Here is a 21,962-nt window from a genome sequence, read left to right as displayed (position 1 = left end):
TTTAATTTTGATTTTAAGATTTTCTGTAATCTTATTGATGCATTTCCTTTCTATCAGTTCTTTAACTTTTGTGTGCACAATGTTATCTACTACTAGTATTCCAAGGTATTTATAATTTCCATCCCTTGATAGTGATTTTATAATATTGCAATTTTTAACTCTATTTTATCTAGTTTTTGGATGATGCCACAGTATATAGACAGAGCTGCACATTTGTCAATTCCAAAATCCATTTGGATATCTTCACTAAATATTTGCACTGTGTTTAGCAGTGATTCTATCTCCGTGGAACTTTATGTACAGTATATAGTTTTAGGTCATCCAAGTATAACAGATGATTGATTTTTTCCTGCTTGTTCTGAAATATGGTAGCCCAATCCAGTTTTATTTAAAAGTATTGACATGGGGATTAGTGAGATATTAAACAGCAGTGGTGACAAGGAATTCCCCTAAAATATTCCTCTTTTGATGCTAACTCCCCCAATTTCTTCACCATGGGCCATTAAGACAGTTTTCCTTGTGGAACTTCTGAATGATTTTACTAATCCCCCCAACATTTAGACAGATGTTAATCCAGCTGTGTGGCAATGAGTCAAATGCCTTTTTATAGTCTATACAGGCCATGTTAAGGTTTGCTTTTCATCTTTTTTGCATTCTTCAGTATCATTTTATCAATAAGCAGCTAATCTTTTGTGCTTCTTGGCTTTTTCAAGTTTCCTTTGTATTCTGTTGTTGTTCCTGTTCCTGTTGTTGTTCCTCTTGTTGTTGCTGTTGCTGTTGCTGTTGCTGTTGTTGTTGTTGTTGTTATCTATTTCTATACCACCCACCTGACCGATGGTAATTCTAGGTGGTTTACAACAGTGGCAATAACATAAAATAGGTAAAGGTAAAGGTTCCCCTTGACAATTGTTGTCCAGTCGTGTTCGACTCTAGGGGGCGGTGCTCATCCCTGTTTCCAAGCCATAGAGCCAGCTTTTTGTCCGAAGACAATCTTCCGTGGACTTGGACACGAAACACTGTTACCTTCCCACCGAGGTGGTCCCTATTGATCTACTTGCATTTGCATGCTTTCGAACCGCTAGGTTGGCGGGAGCTGGGACAAGCGACGGGAGCTCACTCCGTCACATGGATTCGATCTTACGACTGCTGGTCTTCTGACCCTGCAGCACAGGCTTCTGCGGTTTAGCCCACAGTGCCACCACATCCCTATTAACATAAAATAACACTAACAAAGCGTCTTCAGTGCGGAAGAGATTGTCACTCTCGAATTGGCCTCCTCAGCCACACTAAATGCTGTTCCAAGTCCTCCATACACAGCACGTTACCATAGGCTTTCGAGAATGAAGGGTGCATAAATAACTAACTATTAAGGCTGAACATCCAAACAAACTCATGGCTTGTTAACTTAATTTTGATTTTCACTTTTATTATGTTAACATAAAATAGCACTAACATAATTAAAGTGAAAATTAAAATCAAGTTAACAAGCCATGAGTTTGTTGGATGTTTGGATGTTCAGCCTTAATAGTTAGTTATTTATGCACCCTTCGGTCTCGAAAGCCTATGGTAACATGCTGTGTATGGAGAACTTGGAACACCATCTAGTGTGGCTGAGGAGGCCAATTCGAGTGTGACAATCTCTTCCGCACTGAAGACAAATCCAATCTGTCCTCTGTCCAGCTCCCTGGTTTTGCTGCTTTTGTGACTTCCTCTTTGCTTTGGCCTGCTGGACAAGGGTCTCTTCAAAATGGGAGAGGACGTGATGCAACGGCTGCCTCCAGCTGAACACTCAGATGTCAGTTTCTCATCTGTTGAGGTCCATTCCTAAGGCCTTCAGATCCCGCTGGCAGATGTCCTTCTATCACAGCTGTGGTCTCCCTCTGGGGCGATTTCCCTGCACTAATTCTCCATGCAGGAGATCCTTTGGAATCTGACCATCAGCCATTCTCATGACATGCCCAAGTCAATGTAGACGTTGCTGTTTCAGTAATGTATATATGCTAAAAATTCCAGCTCATTCTAGGACTACTCTATTTGGGACTTTGTCTTGCCAGGTGATACAAAAATCCGTCGGAGGCAATGCATATGGAACGTGTTCAGCTTCCTCTCCTGCCGTGCACAAAGGGTCCAGGACTCGCTGCAGTACAGGAATGTGCCCAGGACACAGGCTTTATAGACCTGGATCTTGGTATATTTCGTCAGCTTCTTATTGAGCCATACTCTCTTTGTGAGTCTAGAGAACATGGTGGCTGCTTTGCCAATGCGTTTATCCAGCTCGACATCCAGAGAGAGGGTGTCAGAGATGGTTGAGCCAAGGTATACAAAGTCATGAACAACCTCCAATTCTTGTGCGGAGATGGTAATAGAGGGAGGTGAGTCCACACCCTGGCCCATGACTTGTGTTTTCTTCAGGCTGATTGTTAGTCCAAAATCTTGGCAGGCCTTGCTAAAGTGATTCATGAGTTGTTGGAGGTCTTCAGCAGAGTGGACAACAGCTGCATCATTGGTGAAGATGAAGTCCCACATGCATTTCACCTGAACTTTGCTCTTAATCTAGAGAGATCAAAGAGCTTTCCATCTGATCTAGTCCAGAGATAGACACCTTCTGTTGCAGTTCCAAAGGCATGCTTCAGCATGACAGCAAAAAAGATCCCAAAAAGGGTTGGTGTGAGGACACAGCCCTGTTTCACTCCGCTTTGGATGAATTGCATGACTAGAGTGTATGTTTTGCATGCATATGCTTCCTCTATGTCTCAGTGTGTCATAGTCCCAACCCCTTAGTTCATATCTTGCTACGACTGGCACTGGTTGAATGGAAGTTCTGTCATTTGAGGTAAAGACAGATGAAAGCTTATGCACAATAGAAGGAATAGACCAAGCAACTCTAATGGGGACCAATAATAATCTTCATTAAAATGTAGGAAGGAAAGCAGGCCACAAATCCCACAGTCTCCAGTGTCTATATATGAATGCCAGGAGTATGGGAAGCAAACAAGAATGGGAAATTTTAGTTCAGAATAAATGTGACTGAAACTTATTTCTTATTTAATTAATTAATTAAATTGGTTATTTATTTTAACTTGGTAGTAATACATCCATGATGAGAATATAGCAATTGAAGGATATAAATTGTTCAAAAAGAACAGGAGGGGAGGTGGAATCGCACTGTATGTCAAAAATACATGATTCTATGTATGTGTTTGTGTGTTTGATACTTGCTAAACCATCTAATCTCTCTGTGATGTTCCTCTAATCTCAGATTTAATCTGTACAGTGCTGTCTTTTTATAAATTAGTTTCTGAAAGTAAGAACAAATTAATTTGCCATTGGAGAGGATTTAAGTGTGTTCCAGGACACTTTTTTTTGCACCAGTATTGAAGGGGAAAAAAGCAGGAGAAAGATGATAAAAGAGAGGTTGCACTCTATCGCAGGCATGTATTTTTTAACCACCATTCAATATAAAGCACTGTTTTGTCTGTGCTCCCTATTCTTTTAAACAGACAGATACAAAAGTGTTTTGGGCAGTAAAGAAAAACTCTTTTTTTATCCTAACTTGGTGAAACCCCCAAAGTCCTTCTTCTTATCGAAAAGTTGTAAGCTCTTATCTTTCCCCTTTCTAGTAAATCAAAATTTCCCTTTGTTTCTTTTCTAACTGGAATGATCCACAGAAGGCAACTGTCACCTGTCAAGTCAATGGGAATAAAGGACTCATGCATCCCACATGTTCCTTGTCACATGCTGACAGAAGGACATTTTATCTCAGGAAGTCTGGTATAATGCAGCTGTTTGTTAAAGGAACACAGCTAAAATGATGCCTTGGATTTGTGCCAGAACTATATTTGTAGCTGTATAAAAATTTGTGTAAAAATAAACACTCAGTGAAGGCCATTTCAGTGAGCAATTTTTTTTTTTTTTAGAAAAGGCAAGGACAGGAAAATGTTTACCACCACATCTGTGCCGATCTGCACTCTTTTTTTTTTGCAGTGGATTCCTCCCACCACAACATCTGCAAAATACTTGTAGAAATTGTTGTTTAGTTGTTTAGTCGTGTCCGACTCTTCATGACCCCATGGACCAGAGCACGCCAGGCCCTCCTGTCTTCCACTGCCTCCTGGAGTTTGGTTAAATTCATGTTGGTAGTGGTTGTTCTGGGTTTTTCGGGCTCTTTGGCCGTGTTCTGAAGGTTGTTCTTCCTGACGTTTTGCCAGTCTCTGTGGCCGGCATCTTCAGAGGACAGCAACCTGTACTCTCACTGTTAACATTCCCTAGACATGCGGCAGGTGTTAAACCTGGAATGGTCCAAATGGTCTGCAAGCAGTACCTGATGATATGTTTGTATGACAGGGGCTTTTGAGTGGGAAATTAGTGGAGGAGGGTTGCTGACTAATCCTTGCATAAACCACCACATTGGTTTGCATAACAATAAATAATCTGTATAGTATTCAATGTGGATGTCTATGCTGGGGGAACTATGACATGAGGTAGACAAAACTCTTTGCACTGTTTAAGGCCTAAAGGAAGATTTAGCACAGGAAAAGGCTGAATTTGATAGAGGGAGAGAAGTACCAATAAGAGAGGGAGGAGGAAAAAGAATGAAAGTGGAGGTAAAAAAGAAGAAACATGGAAGGGAATGACTAAGGGTTTTTTTTTAATCCCATCTGAAGCAGCTACAGACTGAAGGAGTACTGGATGGAGAGAAAGAAATAACAGTGTAGTCAAAAGAAGGTAAAGCGGACAGCGTGAACATCAGGTGAATACAGGATTTCTGGATTTTTATCTCAGGGAAGCCACATATGTTCACTACTAAGGTCATGAAAAGAGCAATTCTGTATAAGACAAAAGGCCTATTCTGCTCACACGTTGGTCAGTCAGTTGTCTATGAGAAGCTTGCTGCTGCACCCTCCATCTCATGTTCCCTAAACAATAATATATAGAGCAGACCATCTTTGATATTGGAGAAGATACGGCTGCTTAGCTAGAGATATGCTGCCAGAGGAATGCTGGGAGTTGTAATCTAAAAACACAAATCTATACATCAATAGATATAGAACTAACTGACTGGTAGCCACTGATAGCTCTATCCTTTATGAATTGATCATCTTTAAAACCATTCATATTGGCAGCTGTCATTAAATCTGGTGATGGTGAATTCTATAGGTTAATTATGCGCTGTGTGAAGAAATTCTTCTACTTTCTTGTCCTGAATCTCTCAAGCTTCAGTGAGTGACCCTGGGTTCTTGTTATTATGAGAGGGAGAAAAACATAACCTTGATTACTTGCTCTACAAAAGGTACAATTCTTACACCTCTGTCTCATTTATAATTATTTGCCTTTGCTAAACACCCCAAATACTGTAAGTTTTCTCCTTAGGGAGTTGCTGCTTTCTTTGTCTTCCATGATGCACAATACCACCTTTTGAGTGTTGTACAAAATACTCAATGTGGGCGCAGTATAGTGTATGATATAGACAATTTTAATTTGCATCAAAGGGCTCCACAGACTCCTGGCTGAAAAGCGCTATTCTGGCTACTGTACACATTATCCACAAGATTCCCAAAGGCATAATACTTCACACTATCAACCTACTGCTATGTAATATTTGCCCTGCTTTCTGTTTAAATTGTAAGGGTGGGACATCATGGGTATGTTTCTGACAAAAACAGACACAATTTCTCAGTTCAGTGGGAATTGCTTTTCTCATTGTTCAGCTTTCACCATCCCTTTCACTAAAGCGGCCATATCTCACACCTAATCTGAAGCACAACATGTTTTCCAACAAAATAATTGTGCTCATAGGATTGTTGACCAAATGAGACCTCAAGAATTACTAGTTCAACATGCTGTCAAAGAAGGAAATCCAAAACTAAAGCATGTCAGACAAATGGCTGTCCAGTCTTTGCTTTCTAAACTTCCTATATAGGAGGCTCTACTACATTCTGAGGCAGTCCATGTGGTTCTTTATCTATATAGTTAATGTAAATACTTAACAGCTTTTAAGAAAACTTTGGGAGTTGGCTGATTGGTTTTCATTAAAGTTAACAGACCAACTTTGGCCTTCCCAGGTTTGTTAGCTTCCTTTACATCCCTAAACTTTTTTTTCACTTTTTCTGTTCTTTAAATTGCAATGCCCTTGACCTCTACTACAAATAATGAACACAAGATTGCTATCTATCAATTCTGAATGGAATGTAATCCTACTCTAAACTAGCTCTAAACCAACCTTGTGCAGCTGTTATCAGGGAACGGAATCAAAACTTAGCATCCAGTGTGAGGTCTGAGTTGTACTGGCTATGATTTAGTCTGCCAACAGAGCATTGTTTTAGCTGTAAAATAGGGGAGGGAACACTTCTTGTTTCCAGTATTACCAGAAGGGTCTGCATGTCATCAGGAGGCAGGGCAATACCTGGATAAAGTTTGTCCCATTCTCTCTCTCATATACATACCTTATTCATGTGCACACACATGCCCCATGCAAACATATGTGGAAAGAGAGCACACTTGGTCCATGTGGGGGGGGGGAACAGTGATCTATTTATGGAGGAAAACCTCAGACCTCTTTTGCAATGGCCAGACTGTCCTCCTCTCCTCTGTGTTGTTGTTGTTTAATTGTTTAGTCATGTTTGACTCTTTGTGACCCCATGGACCGGAGCACGCCAGGTCCTCCTGTCTTCCACTGCCTCCCAGAGTTTGGTCAAATTCATGTTCGTCGCTTCGGTGACAATGTCCAACCATCTCATGCTCTGTCGTCCCCTTCTCCTCCTGCCTTCACACTTTCCTGACATCAAGGTCTTTTCCAGGGAGTCTTTTCGTCTCATCAGATGGCCAAAGTATTGGAGCCTCAGCTTCAGGATCTCTCCTTCCAGTGAGCACTCAGGCTTGATTTCCTTTAGAATGGATAGGTTTGTTCTCCTTGCAGTCCGGGGGACTCTCAAGAGCCTCCTCCAGCACCACAATTCAAAAGCATGTCTCCTCTGTGTATAAAGGGGCTATTTTTCACTCAGTCTAGGGACAATAGAGACAAATCTCTTCTTCCATTGCCAGTTTGAAATGACTTGCTCTCAAGGGAGGGCCTATGGCATAGACCTTCATTAGGACCTAAGGGAGATAAACTTAATCCTCATATCTGGTATCTCACCATGACAAAAATGTCTAGGTCATGCAAAGCTACACAGTATCTACCTTGTCTCACCACTGGTAATGATGGCTGGGGCTTATGGGAATTACCATGCAGCAACATTGGAAGGGCTAGATGTTCTCATTCTTATTCTCTGTGAGTGCAACTTCATATTGTAAAGTTTTTTTTTAAGTAAATTGATTCAGGGTGTAATCTATGGATATATTAAGGAAGATCCAGAACCTGACTGAAAAGGTGATTATAAATTTGGCTGGGGATTCTTTTCAAATACCTCTAAAGATGCAAGTACTTTTCGGTGTTGCTTACTACACAAAAATGTCCTCAGGGTTTACAGCCCCAGGCAGGTATTATCAAATTATTTATTTGTCTTATAGAAAATAAACATACACTGAATGGTATTTGTTAAGTAACAGATATGTCTTCGTTTAGGCATGACAGCATACGCCTCAACAACATAATATTCAAAAAACAAGAAGGGTACACACAGACAAGGAAACAAAACCGTGTAGAATATTTAATGTGGAAAATACCCAAACAGATTAGCATGCTAAGCTGCCTTCTGCATAATGATGATAAGAGGGCTGCAGATGACTTCTAAACATTTTTATAACAGGCCTCTCACAGTTTACTTCTCTAAATTGGTAACAATGGTGCAGCAAACCTGCTTTTGCTACACCTGTCTTGTAATTTTCCTTCATTACACTGAAGATTGTCTTACAAATTACCTCCCATGTGATGACAAGCTCCGACCGGCTTCCTCCACCTCCACTCACATTTGCTGGGGCCACGGTGGGAACTGGGAAAGAAAGAAAAAGAACCACCAAACAATGCTGTGCAATTAATAAAACGTTTTACATTCCCTAAACATAATCAAATATAATTCTCCTAAGCATGTGTGGCCATATGAAGTCAGTACAGAATGCATATAATTCGAAATCTGCAGAGCAGTTTCTAGCATCGGAGCTGGCAATGAGAAAGACTTAATTGAATGAAGAGAAAAACTTTTCAATATGCTGTGGTATAGTAAACGCTTCCCGTATTTGTGGAAGTTGGAACATGCTGAAAAACCATAGATAAGGGCCCTAACAAGTATATTATTTAGATAATATGGACATGATACAGCATCCTGGTTTGAAGAGATGAAATGAACATTCATGAAGGTTCAAGGGTCTATGTGCCTCTGGTGTAACTACGTGCCTCTGTTCTAACAGAGGTACTGTACATAGGGACTGGTAGTTGAGGATTCTCTGGCATACTCTGTTTTGGTTTTTTCTTCATGTATAAACTAATATGCTTCGCCGTTCTCTTTTTTCTGGAATGGGCACCTGGAATCTTTACAACTGAAGGTATCTGAAGTGCAAATTACTAACTATATTTTTCAGGCTTCCTCCCCTCTTTTGTATGTTGTTTCAAAATGTCACATATATCAGTACAAAAACATGCATAGCTCTTTTGGGTTTCCAATACAAGGAAAGGAGAGACTGACAATTTGAATTTACAAATAATATTTGGAGTGCAAATATCGGACCCAGATTGCTTCAGATTGAATCGGGATCTGAATCAAGCTAGGAAACCTGTATATAGCCCTGGTTATAATTATCGAGCCACCAGCAACCAACACCATCTATATAAAATAAGAGAGTTCTAAAGACCTTGAAGTTACAAGTGACACAGAAATTGATTGTTGTGGGTTTTTCAGACTCTTAGGCCATGTTCTGAAGGTTGTTCTTCCTAACGTTTCGCCAGTCTCTGTGGCCGGCATCTTCAGAGAACAGCACTCTGTGCTCTGGTGTAGATGGCTTGGGAGTGGAGTATTTATGGCTGTGAGATGGGTCTTAGTCTTTTTCTGTAGATAGGTGATTAGTGTGTTTTGTTGTGGGTGTATTGTTGTGCTAAAGAGAAGAGATTATCTGTCACTGTGGTTGATAGGTGTCATTAGTGGTCTTTTGTGTGTAGTGATCCCCTGTCCTTGTGGCTGGTTAGAGTTTGTTGACCTTTTGCACGCTGTATTTTTCAGAGCTAGGAGCCAAGTTTTGTTGAGCTTCACATTTTCCTCTTTTTTGTTGAAGTTCTGCTGGTGCTTGTGGATTTCAATGGCTTCCCTGTGCAGTCTGACGTAATGACTGCTGGTGTTGTCCAGTACAGTGGTGCCTTGCAAGACGAGCGCTTCATTTTATGACGAAATTGCATAACAACGAAGTTTTTGCAATCACAAAAGTGATCGCAAAACAATGTTTCCTATGGGTTTTTTTCACTTTGCAATGATCAGTTCCCTGCTTCGCTAACCGATTATAGCAAAATGATGATTTTAGAACAGCTGATCGGTGGTTTCAAAATGGCCACCGGGTAAAAAAAATGGCCGCCCACTGTTTTCTGGGATGGATTCCTCGTTGCATGGGCAGCAAAAATAGCCACGCTATGGAGGATCGCTGGATGGTGAGTTTCAAGCCCATAGGAACACATTAATCTAGTTTTAATGCGTTTCTATGGGCTTTTAAAAATCGCTTCACGATGTTTTCATTCTACATTGATTTCGCTGGAACGAATTAACATCGTAATGCGAGGCACCACTGTATTTCAGTATTTTGAAATAGAATTTCATGTCCAATTTGTTTTAGTGCATGTTCAGCTACTGCAGATTTTTCTGGTTGTTTTAGTCTGCAGTGTCTCTCATGTTCTTGATTCTGGTGTGGATGCTTCGTTTTGTGGTTCAAATATATACCTGGCCACAACTGCAAGGTATCCGGTATACTCATGCAGTGGTTAGGGGGTCACTTCTGTCCTTTGCTGACCATAACATTTATTGTATTTTTGTGGTGGGCTTGAATACTGTTCGTACATGGCCAAAGAGCCTGAAAAACCCCACAACAACCATTAGATCCCGGCCGTGAAAGCCTTCACGAATACATTGACATAGAAATTGATTGAAAGTTAAATTCTCAAGTTTAAGAAAAGGCTTTAAAAATTGGCCATAAGCAAGAGAGAAACTATTGAAGGTCTATTGACCACTCACCTATCAATGTGTGATATAGCAAAGGCATCATTATCTTATTTTTTGTATTCTCGGGTACAATGATGCCCCGCAAGATGATGTTAATTCATTCCATTGAAATTGCTGTCTTGAGCAAACATCATCTTGCGAAAAGTGTTTCCCCATTGGAATGCACTGAAATCCATTTAATGTGTTCCAATGGGGAAAAATCGTCGTTCTGCAAAAATGGCCCATAGGGAAGCCATTTTGCGAAGAGCTGATCAGCTGTTAAAATCGCTGTCTTGCGAAGCATCGGTCCCCAAAACACCCATTTTGTGAAATGCTGATCACCTTAAAATCGTCGTCTTGCAAAAAATGGTCTGCGAAGCATGGACCCAAACATCGTCCAGTGAAAATTGCCCATAGGAAACACTGTTTTGTGAAGTGCTATAGCGATCGCAAAAACCTATCGTCATGCGGATTTGTCATTTTGCGAGGTCATTGTCTAGCGGGGCACCACTGTACTGCTAAGAATTGTCGCCGCCTAGAGTGGTCTTAATCGACTAGATAGGTGGGATATAAATAAATAAATAAATAAATAAATAAATAAATAAATAAATAAATAAATAAATAAAATATTTAGATGGCACAGTCCTCGGTCTTATTTTTGATGCTAGCACAGCAGAAGAATACTGTTATATTGCAGAAGTTTCAGAAGAAAAAGGAGAATCGGATAGTTAACTAAAATATAAAATAAAAAATAAATTAAAAAGAGACTTCCAAGCCAAGCTCAACTAACGGTCCACTGTTCTGTGAACCAGTTAATGCTCAATTAGTGCTTGTGTTAAATGAGTTCAATGTTTACTGTATTTGCACAGGAAAGAATTTATACTACTGCTCAACAAAGCCTAAACTGGGTCATAGTGGAGAAACAGATGAAAATTTACGGTTAACTGCATCAGCAGAAGCTCAATTAATTCTCAGCTCCATTTTAATGAAATGAGCAGTGGCTCATTTGCCTCCAGGAATGTATGAATGCTCGATCGGGTTTTAGCTGGCAATGTAGACCTTATAAGACAGAATTTGTCATTCACCCTTTCATCACTATTTATTTGTTACACCTGTTGCTCTAAGGCAGATTTTAATTAGCAACTGAGAATCTTAGCAGCCAGCTGCACAGCAGAATTGCTTCCCTATTGTCTGTGGAACCTTTAAACAGTCAAGTGGGTAGAGTTTATCCAAATCTCCAAGACTCATTGGATCAATATTAACCTGCACACTCTGTATTACTGTTTCTGAATCTTCTGCATCTGAGAATTAAATGCTCCTAATGAGGGGATTTATAACACACATACAGCTCTGCACCAAAGGTTCAGTTTATTGTCTCTTGCTTGTCTTACAATGTATAAAATTCTCCATAACAAGGAAGTACTTAGACTTAGTTCCTCTATAACATACACAACCCTTTATCAAACATAGACAATATATGCTTTCATAGTAATTATTACTAAAAATGTGCATATTTGAATTATGAATATGCTGAAATTTGGCTTTCTTTCTAGAAGTCACGTGTATTTCAATAGCCTGCTCCCGCATTTTACACTTGTAATATTAAACAAAATACACATAATTTATAATGATACATGTGCTGAATGGAAGAAATCATATGATTATAGATATAAAATAACTATCTGCTGTTAAGTTACTTCTGATTTATGGTGACCCTTTCTAGGCTTTTCTAAGCAGAGATTACTCAGAAGTGGTTTACCATTCTCTTCTTCTGGGGGCACCCTGGGACTATGCAGCTTGCCCAAGGCCACACAGGCTGGCTGTTCTGGAATGCATGGGGGAGGGACTGAACTCCCAATCTCTGGTTCTAAAAACTGGATTGGATGAAGGGACAACACGTTTCTTGGAAACCTACACATTTCTCTGCTGCATCATCTTGAAAAACAAGCCTTCTGGAAATGAAGCCTGCAATCTGATATGCATTTATCTAGGATTAAGTCCTATTGATCTCAGTGTAACTTACTTCTGAGAAGACATTTATATTATTGTGCTGCACCTCCACAGTGTTTCTTTTTATAGAACGAAATAGGTGGTGAAATGATGTGAGAATTGAGAATAAAGAGCATTATCAGAGAAATAAAATTCATTCTGAGGGAGGTCAAGCAGAATTTGCAAATAATTTGTTGCAGATCCTTTCCCTCCATGGATCTGTATGAAGACACTCGACATTAACTCCCAGTATAATACACAGATTTTCATTCATGACACTAGTGTTTCAATTCTGACTTCTCTCTGACATCTATGAATTTGGATTGGAATGCATAGAAAGTCCACACAAACCTCATGAGAAACCAGAGTACTTAACATATCAAGTAACCTACGATGAAGGGGAAATTGCCCAGTTTGTGGCCTTCTAGGTGGAAATTATTAGATAGTGATACTTACAATGTGTAACATTGTCTTATTAAGATTACAAAAAAATAATTATATAAGGCAAAAGTGTTAAAATTTTGAGCTTATATCTTGTTCAACAGAACAATAGCAAATTAACTTTAACAAGTTAGCAAATCAAAGTTAATGCTTCATTCTCAAATTCTTTGAGGACAGAAGTGGTAAATTGCTGAGATAATGACCTGTTCAAAAATCTGGGAGGAAATTAAATGTATCAAGTTAAAGTTAACCCTTTATTTCCAAGCTCTTGGTGGGGGGGGGAAGTGCAAGCAAGGAAATCCCCATGAGCTGACTACCGAATTCTTAAGGCCTGAAGTGAGCTAACTGGTTTCAGGTTCCCGTTTTGCCATTCATCATTACTATTTAGAATCTCGTTGTTTAACCCAGGGTGAAGGAATAGAGGAGATGCTCAAAAATTTTGAAGGAATTCAAATGCATCTTGCAAGCCCAGATGATGATTGCTATATAGAGATGGGGGTATTTGTATATGTATACGAATACCCCCGCACAGGTGGACAGAACAAGGGAGGCTGACAAGTGGCTAGTTAACCGTGAGCTCCGGAGCGATTGAAAGGGAGCGTGGAGCAGCAGCAGTAGTGGATGGGTGAGTGGACAGTCCAGCCCCAGGGGGCTGGAACCTCTCTATGTCCACTAGGTCTATATATCATCCCACTACTAGCATCAATATTGTAGATGTAGAAAAGACTAATGCAACTCTATACAACTCCCAGAATTTTTCCATCAATGGCTTGACCAGACCATGAGATCAGTGTCATCTGCCTTTGGAATCTGTCCTGAGCCCTGGTAGTGTATAAACTGTGAACTTATTGAGAATAAAGAGCATTATCGTAGAAATAAAATTCAATCTGAGGGAGGTCAAGCAGAATTTGCAAATAATGTGTTGCAGATAATGAGCTATATTAATTTGGTGCACTTTTTTTTAATAACAGAGGAAATGACTTAACTTTTTAATATAAGTATAAGAAGGCTAATGCACTGTGTTTTAGGCATAATGAACAGTGACTTGTAATTTGGTATCCACCATTCCTCTGCTGTTATTTCTAATCAGAGATCAGAAATCAGACTAAAAGTACTATTTAATGAGTGGACAGGTGTTGCAGTGTAATGAACTCCTGTTTGCAGCCCTGGAAGATTTTACATGAAACAGAGGCTCTGATGTAAAAACTGGCTAGATTTTACATGGAACAGAAGTCCTAATTGGCAGATTGGTACATTAATCCACCAGGATTTTGTATGGGATTCTAATTATTACTTGTATTAAATTAGCATGCAAGCTAATTCAGCAGCCAATTATTAGCTGAAAATCAGGATAAAAATGTAATAATAAATAATGACATTCAAAACCACTTCCATATCATGAGCACCATTGGCGGGGTTCTCTGTGTTTGATTTTAGAGTGAAAAAAAATTGCACTTTTTATGGGCTTTTAGGCCCAGTAACTTACTAGATGCTTTAGTTCTTAGTAGTTCAGATGGTGCACTGGGCTCTCCAATTCCAACGCTGTTGCCAGCCACAACTCGAAATTCATATTCGACCCAAGGATTTAGGTCAACCACTGTTGCTGTATGGGTTCTGCCATTAATAACTTCAGGAACTAAATATAAGATGAAAAAGATTAAAGGATAGAACACTTTTAGAGTATAGCACATCACACAAATCAAGAATTTGACTTTGTACCTGTTGAAACTGCTTGCCATCCAACTGAAAAAGGAGTCCTTGTCTGAATAGTGTATATCTGGATTGGGCTGTTGTTCTCAATTCCAGGTCTCCAGTTTAGTACAGCTGTTGTGCTGGAAACGTGCTCAATACTAACATCTTTGGGTGGACCTGGAGTACCTTGTAAAAAGGAACAAGTCTATATTACTTTGCAATTGCCTTGGCATAAGAACAGGACAGAGCATGTGTAAGAATCTGACAGAGACACCTGTCCTGTTTTTACTTAGGAGCATTCTAGAAAATACTGCAACTATACTAGACAAAGATCTTCTGTTTATACTTTCTAGACAATCACGCAAGTGTTTCTCTTCTGCCTACACCCATCAACTCAAAATTCAAAGTGCTGTTCTATCTTATACTATTCCTTCAAAATGGAAATTGGAGCATTGTTCTCAAGCTTGCTGGAACACATGGTGATTGCATGATAAGCTAGGTCACATCCCAGCTACTCTAGGACTTTTTATAGGATGTGTGAACCAACTGTCAGGTTCATAATTCAGTTTCTGGCTCACCACACTATGGGACAAATAGACAATTCAAGACAAATTATGTTTCTAACACCACCTGCATGCCACTACTCCCATATCTGCTCTCATTCATTTTTATTCCTTGCACTGCTACTCATGGGAGTTACTGTCCTAGTCCAATGGCATTCTAGCAATTTGGAATGATAAACCTTAATCATTATATTCTTACCCATTACAACAATACCAAGTTTGGGACAGGAAACCTTGACTGTGTAGTCTTCTCCATTAGGTCGTCCCAAGTATATTCATTCTGCTAACCTCTCTTCCTACTCTAATCCTGAAACACTACAATTCTCATTTAATTCTTCATTAAATGGTACAAAAATGTGAATATTTAAAATCTTTGTTACTATATTTGCATGTCACTTTTCAAAGGAAAGCCTTCCCAAGATAGATACATGTCTAACAATATTGTAAACATGTATTTTGCCTGTACTTCCTTATGGAACTGAGAATTATTGATGCATAACAGACTGCACAACACAAATACAGAGATGGGGATTAGACCTTGCTACTGGATGACACCTCTGTCCCCACATGTACTCTGGGAACATATTGCATGCCCTACAATATTACCCACAACACCAGAGGATTATTTCTGCGTACATATGCCAATGAGATGCCAGCCATCATTTACAGCAATGCCCTTATGCACTCTGCATAAGACAAATGGGGCAACCCCAATGCGAGAGGAATTAATAGACGTAAACTGGACATCGAATAAGACAATCCACAGAAACCTGTTTTAGAATATTTCAACCTCCAAGGATGCTCAGTACTGTCACCTGAAAGTTTCTCTTTCAGAAAAATATAACTGTAAAACAAAGCTGGAAAAAGAGGCCGTATAAATATGATAAACAAGTTCCAGACTACATTGAATGGATTAGTTATTTTAGCTTATTATATGCATTAATAAGCAGCTATCACTACAATCTTTAGAATGGAATAAATGATTAATCGGATGTTGACCATTGCTTCTAAGGTACTATAAGGAACCAACATTATTGCAGTCTATTACTTGTGGCAATAGTGCTATTGCCAGCTTCTTGTAACTACTATAGCATCTCTCTAACATGTCTGACAAAGTGGACTGACCAACAAAAGGCCGCAATGGAATATAACAATTAGTCCTTAAAGTGCCACAACACTTTTGGTTTTGGTTTTGCATGGAAAGCTAGAAAAACTACATTTGGTGGGATTAGGAGAGTTGTAGAACAAAACAGTATTTTTTTCCTCATCATTTTTAGATAAAATTCTAAACACTGTTAGGAAGAAATCATGCCTGGTGGTGCTTCCATCCGAACCGGTTAATTACTCACTAGGCATGTTTTCGTGTAAAGAAAGATGGAATAAAATATTTAAAATAAATATATAAAATAGACTAACAGTAGGAAATATATATCAGCTGTAGATCGTGAGTTATTTGCATTTCATCCAAGTTATCTGATGCTTAAATGCATCATAAGCTTTAAAGATAAAGGTAAAGGTTCCCCTTGACAATTTTTGTCCAGTCATGTTTGACTGTAGGGGCGGTGTTCATCCCCGTTTCCAAGCCATAGAGCCAGTGTTTTGTCTGAAGACAATCTTCCGTGGTCACATGGCCAGTGCGACTTAGACATGGAACGGTGTTACCTTCCCACCAAGATGGTCCCTATTGATCTACTTGCATTTGCATGCTTTCGAACCGCTAGGTTGGCGGGAGCTGGGACAAGCGATGGGAGCTCACTCTGTTGTGTGGATTCGATCTTACGACTGCTGGTCTTCTGACCCTGCAGCACAGGCTTCTGCGGCTTAGCCCGCAGCGCCATCACGTCCCTATATATCATAAGCTTTAGATGGCATTTTACAAATAATAGACCTACCTCGCACAATTATTTCGGCTGTTTCAGATAGGGTATCCATAGCGGTTTGCACTATGCATGTGTACTTCCCAGAATGATTTATCTGAATGTTTCTTATCATAAGGTCCCCAACAGATTCCTTAAGATTAAAAGAGAAATATAACTTTAATCACACATAATGTATTTTCTAGAATGGATATTTGGTGACTTGCTCAGTATTATTTAAAAAGCAGTTTTAAATAAAATTATCTATTACTGTCATTTATTTATTTCATTTGGATCTTTTTATTAGAGAATTTTACATATAACAAAATAGAAACAAAAAAGGATGAAACTATAACAACGAATGCCTCTGGTAGGGAAAGATATATGGGGGCTTAAACTCATGGCTTCTAGACCTCATACAGAAGTCAGGTCAAAGCAAATATGTAGGATGAATACTGGTGTCCCAATCACCCCTATATTGACCCTAAATATAGGGTATATCACAGTAATCTTGTTTTCATGGAATTTCTACAGTGCCAGAAGTGGATGGAAGTAGAGATGGACAATAATTGTTTTCCCCCCATATTTCTATAAATACCTGTTCCACATCTCCTTAGACTAAAAACAAAACAAAACACAAGGTGAAACATGATATCCTGGAAGTCGATACATTTCTTAGTTTTGTGCTGCATTTTGGCAAAGAGGAAGATGTGCACAAAACAATTTCTACATTTGAAATATGTGCATTATTAAATATATATCCATCTGAATGAGACCTGTAAAGATGCTTGAGGCAATAGGAACATGTCTAAAATGAAAAGATTTTGGAAAGTGCACGCTTTAGGAAAAACATCTGTCAAAATACAGCAGAATTTCCATTCAAGAAGAAACGATACAATATGGAGTGCCAGTGGAATTCTGAAAAATGTAATTCAAATCAGCGATGGCTACATCCTTAGCTGAGATTTAAGTGGAGAACGTAACTTGGGCTTCCTCACCTTCAGGGAAGAACTCTGAGATTGCTAGGTTCAGTATCACTTTTGAGGACTACAAACAATTGGAGGCTGGATATTTTGTGCCTTCTTATTTAGGAATATACAGAAAGTTGTTATTAGTCATGTGCAGAAGCCCCTTGACTTGATCTGAGTTTGAACAGGTCACATGGGTCACATGCACAAAGGAAGAGAGAAAGCAAACATATAGGTTCCTGAACAGGCCAACACACCCAGGTTCAGCTAACCTGCCCTCACCGTTTTCGTTTTTCCTAGGTTTGTATTGGGCTAGTTAGTTAGTTGCATGTCCATCAGCATGCTACTGCTCAATTTTAGCAACTCCACTTCTCCTCCACCCTGTGATGAATCTGATAGACATGGTTATCTTTAAAAACAAGACAAACTGCACCAATGTATCCATTTGTGAGTCTCTATCAAACAGTCCTGTGAATGGAGAAATTGCATTGACCACGACTGGGGCGGATGTGTTTCTGCAACACTATTAATTTCAGGGACATAGCAACTGTTCAAGTACTGTACCGTGTTCTATTGGGAGACAGACCTTCCTAGATTTCCAAGTCCAGTCACCTCCAAAATTAGGTTTGTGCTTTGACTCAGAAAGGGTAATAAGCCAGCTCACTCTATTCCATTCCACCATTGAATCAGACAAATACCCCAGTTTAGTATAGTTTAGCCTATTCATTCAAAAACTGTTCATGTTTTGTTAAAAATTGAGTGAGATCAAATGAATGTTTGTCCTGCTGTTTGGGTATGTCGCAGGGATGGGCTGATTCACTCTTTCTGTCAGCAATGAGACAATGTCTTAGCTAAAGAGAGCCTGCCTGCCCCCGGGGCATTCCTATCCACACCTTTCTGGGTCCTTGTCAGTGACTACTTCTTTGGTGCATGTAAGATCACTCCCTTTTGCTTCCTTTCCAGGACATGCAATTGCTGGGGTCAAATTGAGCTTCCTGTTTTAATTTCCTTCCTGTTTTAATTTCCTTTCCTGTTTTAATTTCCAATATCACCACATCATTAGTGGCTTAAACAGACCTCATAACCACTTAATGATATGGTGAAATTGGGAAATTAAATAGGAATATTAAGCAGTTCCTTCCTCTGCTTCTCCAAAAGAAAATTTTAAATCAATTAGGGTGGCACTGATGCAGTGGATCATTTACATTTTATTAAAAAAATGAAACCTTCCTCCTGCAAGTGTTAAAAGACAGGAGGGGGCAAGGACAGAGATTCTTTTTTTCCTTTGCTATGCCTTCTTAAAGCAACCAGATGTGGTAAATCTACCTTTGAAAACCTTTCCACAATGTCTCTTGCACTCCCTTTACAACTTATTGTGCTTACACTCCTAAACTATGAACCTCCTAGGTGTTCACGCAGATCAAGAAAACATGCACGGATTGTCCGTGTGCCCAGATGAACTTTTTCCTGCAGCACTTAGCTCGCAACAGTTCACAAAAATGCTAACAGAAGGTAAGCATTTCTCGGGTGCAGGAGAAATTTGATGTTGACAAACTTATTCTGGCAGCCAGACAGCACAACTTCCAGGGGAATGAGAGAACTGGTAAGGGTAGTGTCATGGGGACAAAACAGCAAATGCTATTCAGTCTAAGCAGTTTCAAGCTGCCCATGCTGAGAAATTAATAGAATCTAGCTATGATTCTTAGCACTGGTACTGACTCTACCTATGTGTGTGTTTGAACACAAGACAATGAATGAGCATCTGGAGGAGGACGTGCAGAGGACAGGGAAAGGCTGCAGGCAAGGGAGTCGAGCTGAGAGCTTTCAAGTGACCAAACTGGGTCTCTTGAGATGCATATGGCATTTGTATCTCAAGACTGCACCCAATGGCACACTGGACCTTTAACAACTCAATTGAACCCAATCTAGCATGCTCCAATCAGCAGACAAATCCTTATTAGTGTACATGAACTTCTAAGCTGCATCTTTGGAGAATGAAAATAAACCCTGAATAAAAAACATGCGATAAAAGATACTGGATTTCCTGAGTTTTCAACCAATATCACAGTTACTGTTTGTATGTCCATGTCCTAGAGCAGTGGTTCTTAACCTTTGTTACTCAGATGTTTTTGAACTGCAACTCCCAGAAACCCCAGCCAGCACAGTTGGTGGTGAAGGCTTCTGGGAGTTGCAGTCCAAAACTCCTGAGTAACCCAAGGTTAAGAACCAGTGCCCTAGAGTATGATGCAGCCTAGCTGGCAAACCTCTTTAAAAGATCAATTTGCTAGGCATCCAAAACCATCATAAGAAATATAACACACATATAAAAACTGATACACTCTCTTTTGATATTATCAACTGGTAATTGCAGATTCAGAGAAAGCTTCCAAAATATTTATTTTACAAATAGAACACAACATAGGTTTAGTTTTATAATTTTTCACTTCATGTGCAAACAGAGGAACATTTCGAGATTCTCATGTGAGCTAAAAACATTTTTCAGAAGGACTTTTTTCTTTTTAAAACCCTGTGATATCACTGATGAATAGAGTCTGCGAAACTCACCCCTCCCACTCTTTCAAAATGAGTCATTCTTCTGCTAAAGTCAATAAGATCTCCATTGAACAGCCATGAGAACACCACCTCAATGGATGGATCTTTGGATACTTGGCAAGGCAGGACTATACTTTCTCCAACTGTGACGTCCATATTGGATGGTGGTGTGGTAATTATAGTTCTTTCTATTGGACAGAAAATAAAATATTATTTATTATATAAGAAATTTACAAAAATCACTGTTATTTCTGAGAAGATTACTAAGAACCTAAAGATCTCATTCCCCTCATCCAAAGCCAGCAATAAAACTAAATATTTCCTTAGTCAAATAAAATTATATTTAGCTGAAGGGGTAAAAGAGTAAGTTATAGTTTTGATTCCTGTACCCTTTTGCTAAGGACAAAGGAAACATATGTTGATGGAAAAAACATCAACATGATCATGAGGATCCATATACATGCAAATAAACTACAACAATATGTTTTATCATGAGAAATAGACAATAAATAATAAAATGGTGAATATATTTTAGACTTTATTAAAAATACTGAACAAATATTTTAAAAGTTCGCTTATTTGAACTTTAAAATTACTGTTTTTTTCCTTTCTGGCTTGGGATGGTCTTACTTAATGTTAGCATAGCTTTGGTGTCTATATCCTATCATAGTCTCAGCTGATCACCTAAGCCATTTCATTAATATTGTCACTATACAATTTCTTGGTAATTAACAACAACAAAAAGCTTTCCTAAGATGTTATGTGCTCTCAAGTCACTTCTGATGTGTGGTGACTATATGAGTTAATGACCTCTCAAATGTTCTGTTATTAACAGTTCTGCCCAGATCTTGTAAACCAACAGCATTTCATGTTAGGTCATTCTCTCTTCCCTCCTAGGGATATTGTCTTTTCCCATAAATTTTGCTCAGATCTTGAAAACTGACATCTGTGGATTCTTTTATTAGTCAACCCATCTTGTTTTCCCTTTTTTCTACTGGCACTCTCAACAATTTACCAAGCAATATTGTCTTTTCTAGTCATTTCTGTGTTCCCTTTATATGGGCAAGGTATGATAGCCCCAGTTTGTTCATTTTGTTCTAGTGAGAGTTCAGCCATGAATTGATTGAGCACCCACTTATTTTTCTTTCTGGTTGTCTCTGGTATCTGCAAGGCTCCCTTCCAACACCACATTTCAAATGAGTTGATCTTTCCCCCATCCCATTCCCGGCCTTTCTTCACTGTCCATCTTTTACATAATTTGGATGGTTCAACTTTGGTTTCCATTGACAATCTTTGCTAACTCCCAGCTCTCTATTTTATTTCAAAAGGCAAGGGGACATATTTTGGAAAACTTGCAGGCAATATGTTTATAGCGCACAGGTTTGAAAATTGGAAGATAACTTTATAGTCTACATTCTGTGGAGCAGCCATGACAACATTAATTCTTCTTTGAGGTTAAAGGGTGTGTGTGTTTCTCCATTGTATGTATTGCACTAACACTTTTCTTCACTATTTCATTAAGTTAAAAAAAAGATCCTTCAAAATATTTTAGCACAGACAGACTGCAGACACATCCCAGTTCTGCCATCCCCCAGCAACTATTTTCTTGGATCTTCAAGTAATGCTCTTTGATCTCCGTTTCCCTTTTAAAGCTCTTTGTGATGTCTCTTTTCACTCATTTAAAAGTGCCTTAAACTGTTTGAAGCCCGTTTTAAATGCTTGCAATGGTTAGCCCACCTCCTGAAACCTATGCAAACTTATTTTGGTGTTGTTCTGACACTTAGT

At 39.1% G+C, this 21,962-nt stretch overlaps 1 protein-coding gene across 7 annotated transcripts in view; it reads right to left on the bottom strand.

The window, feature by feature from the left end:
* Positions 1-21,962, bottom strand: part of CNTN6 (contactin 6) — a 300,659-nt gene that overhangs the window by 20,022 nt on the left and 258,675 nt on the right. For all 7 annotated transcript variants that reach the window (XR_013541601.1, XR_012083493.2, XR_013541603.1 and 4 more), the window contains 5 exons: positions 20,190-20,365; positions 16,693-16,810; positions 14,265-14,423; positions 14,032-14,181; positions 7,861-7,931 (listed from right to left, as the gene is read on the bottom strand). Coding sequence is in view for 4 of the 7 variants with exons in the window: in XM_020791024.3 (XP_020646683.3) it covers positions 7,861-7,931; positions 14,032-14,181; positions 14,265-14,423; positions 16,693-16,810; positions 20,190-20,365 (674 nt within the window). In the remaining 3 variants the exon portion in view is untranslated. The remainder of the gene's footprint in view (positions 1-7,860; positions 7,932-14,031; positions 14,182-14,264; positions 14,424-16,692; positions 16,811-20,189; positions 20,366-21,962) is intronic.

The sequence above is a fragment of the Pogona vitticeps genome, chromosome 2 (genome assembly GCF_051106095.1).
Source record: "Pogona vitticeps strain Pit_001003342236 chromosome 2, PviZW2.1, whole genome shotgun sequence".
Taxonomy (NCBI): Eukaryota; Metazoa; Chordata; class Lepidosauria; order Squamata; family Agamidae; genus Pogona; species Pogona vitticeps.
The sequence above is the reverse complement of the archived record's forward strand: the minus strand, read 5'-3'. Positions and strand labels throughout refer to the sequence as shown.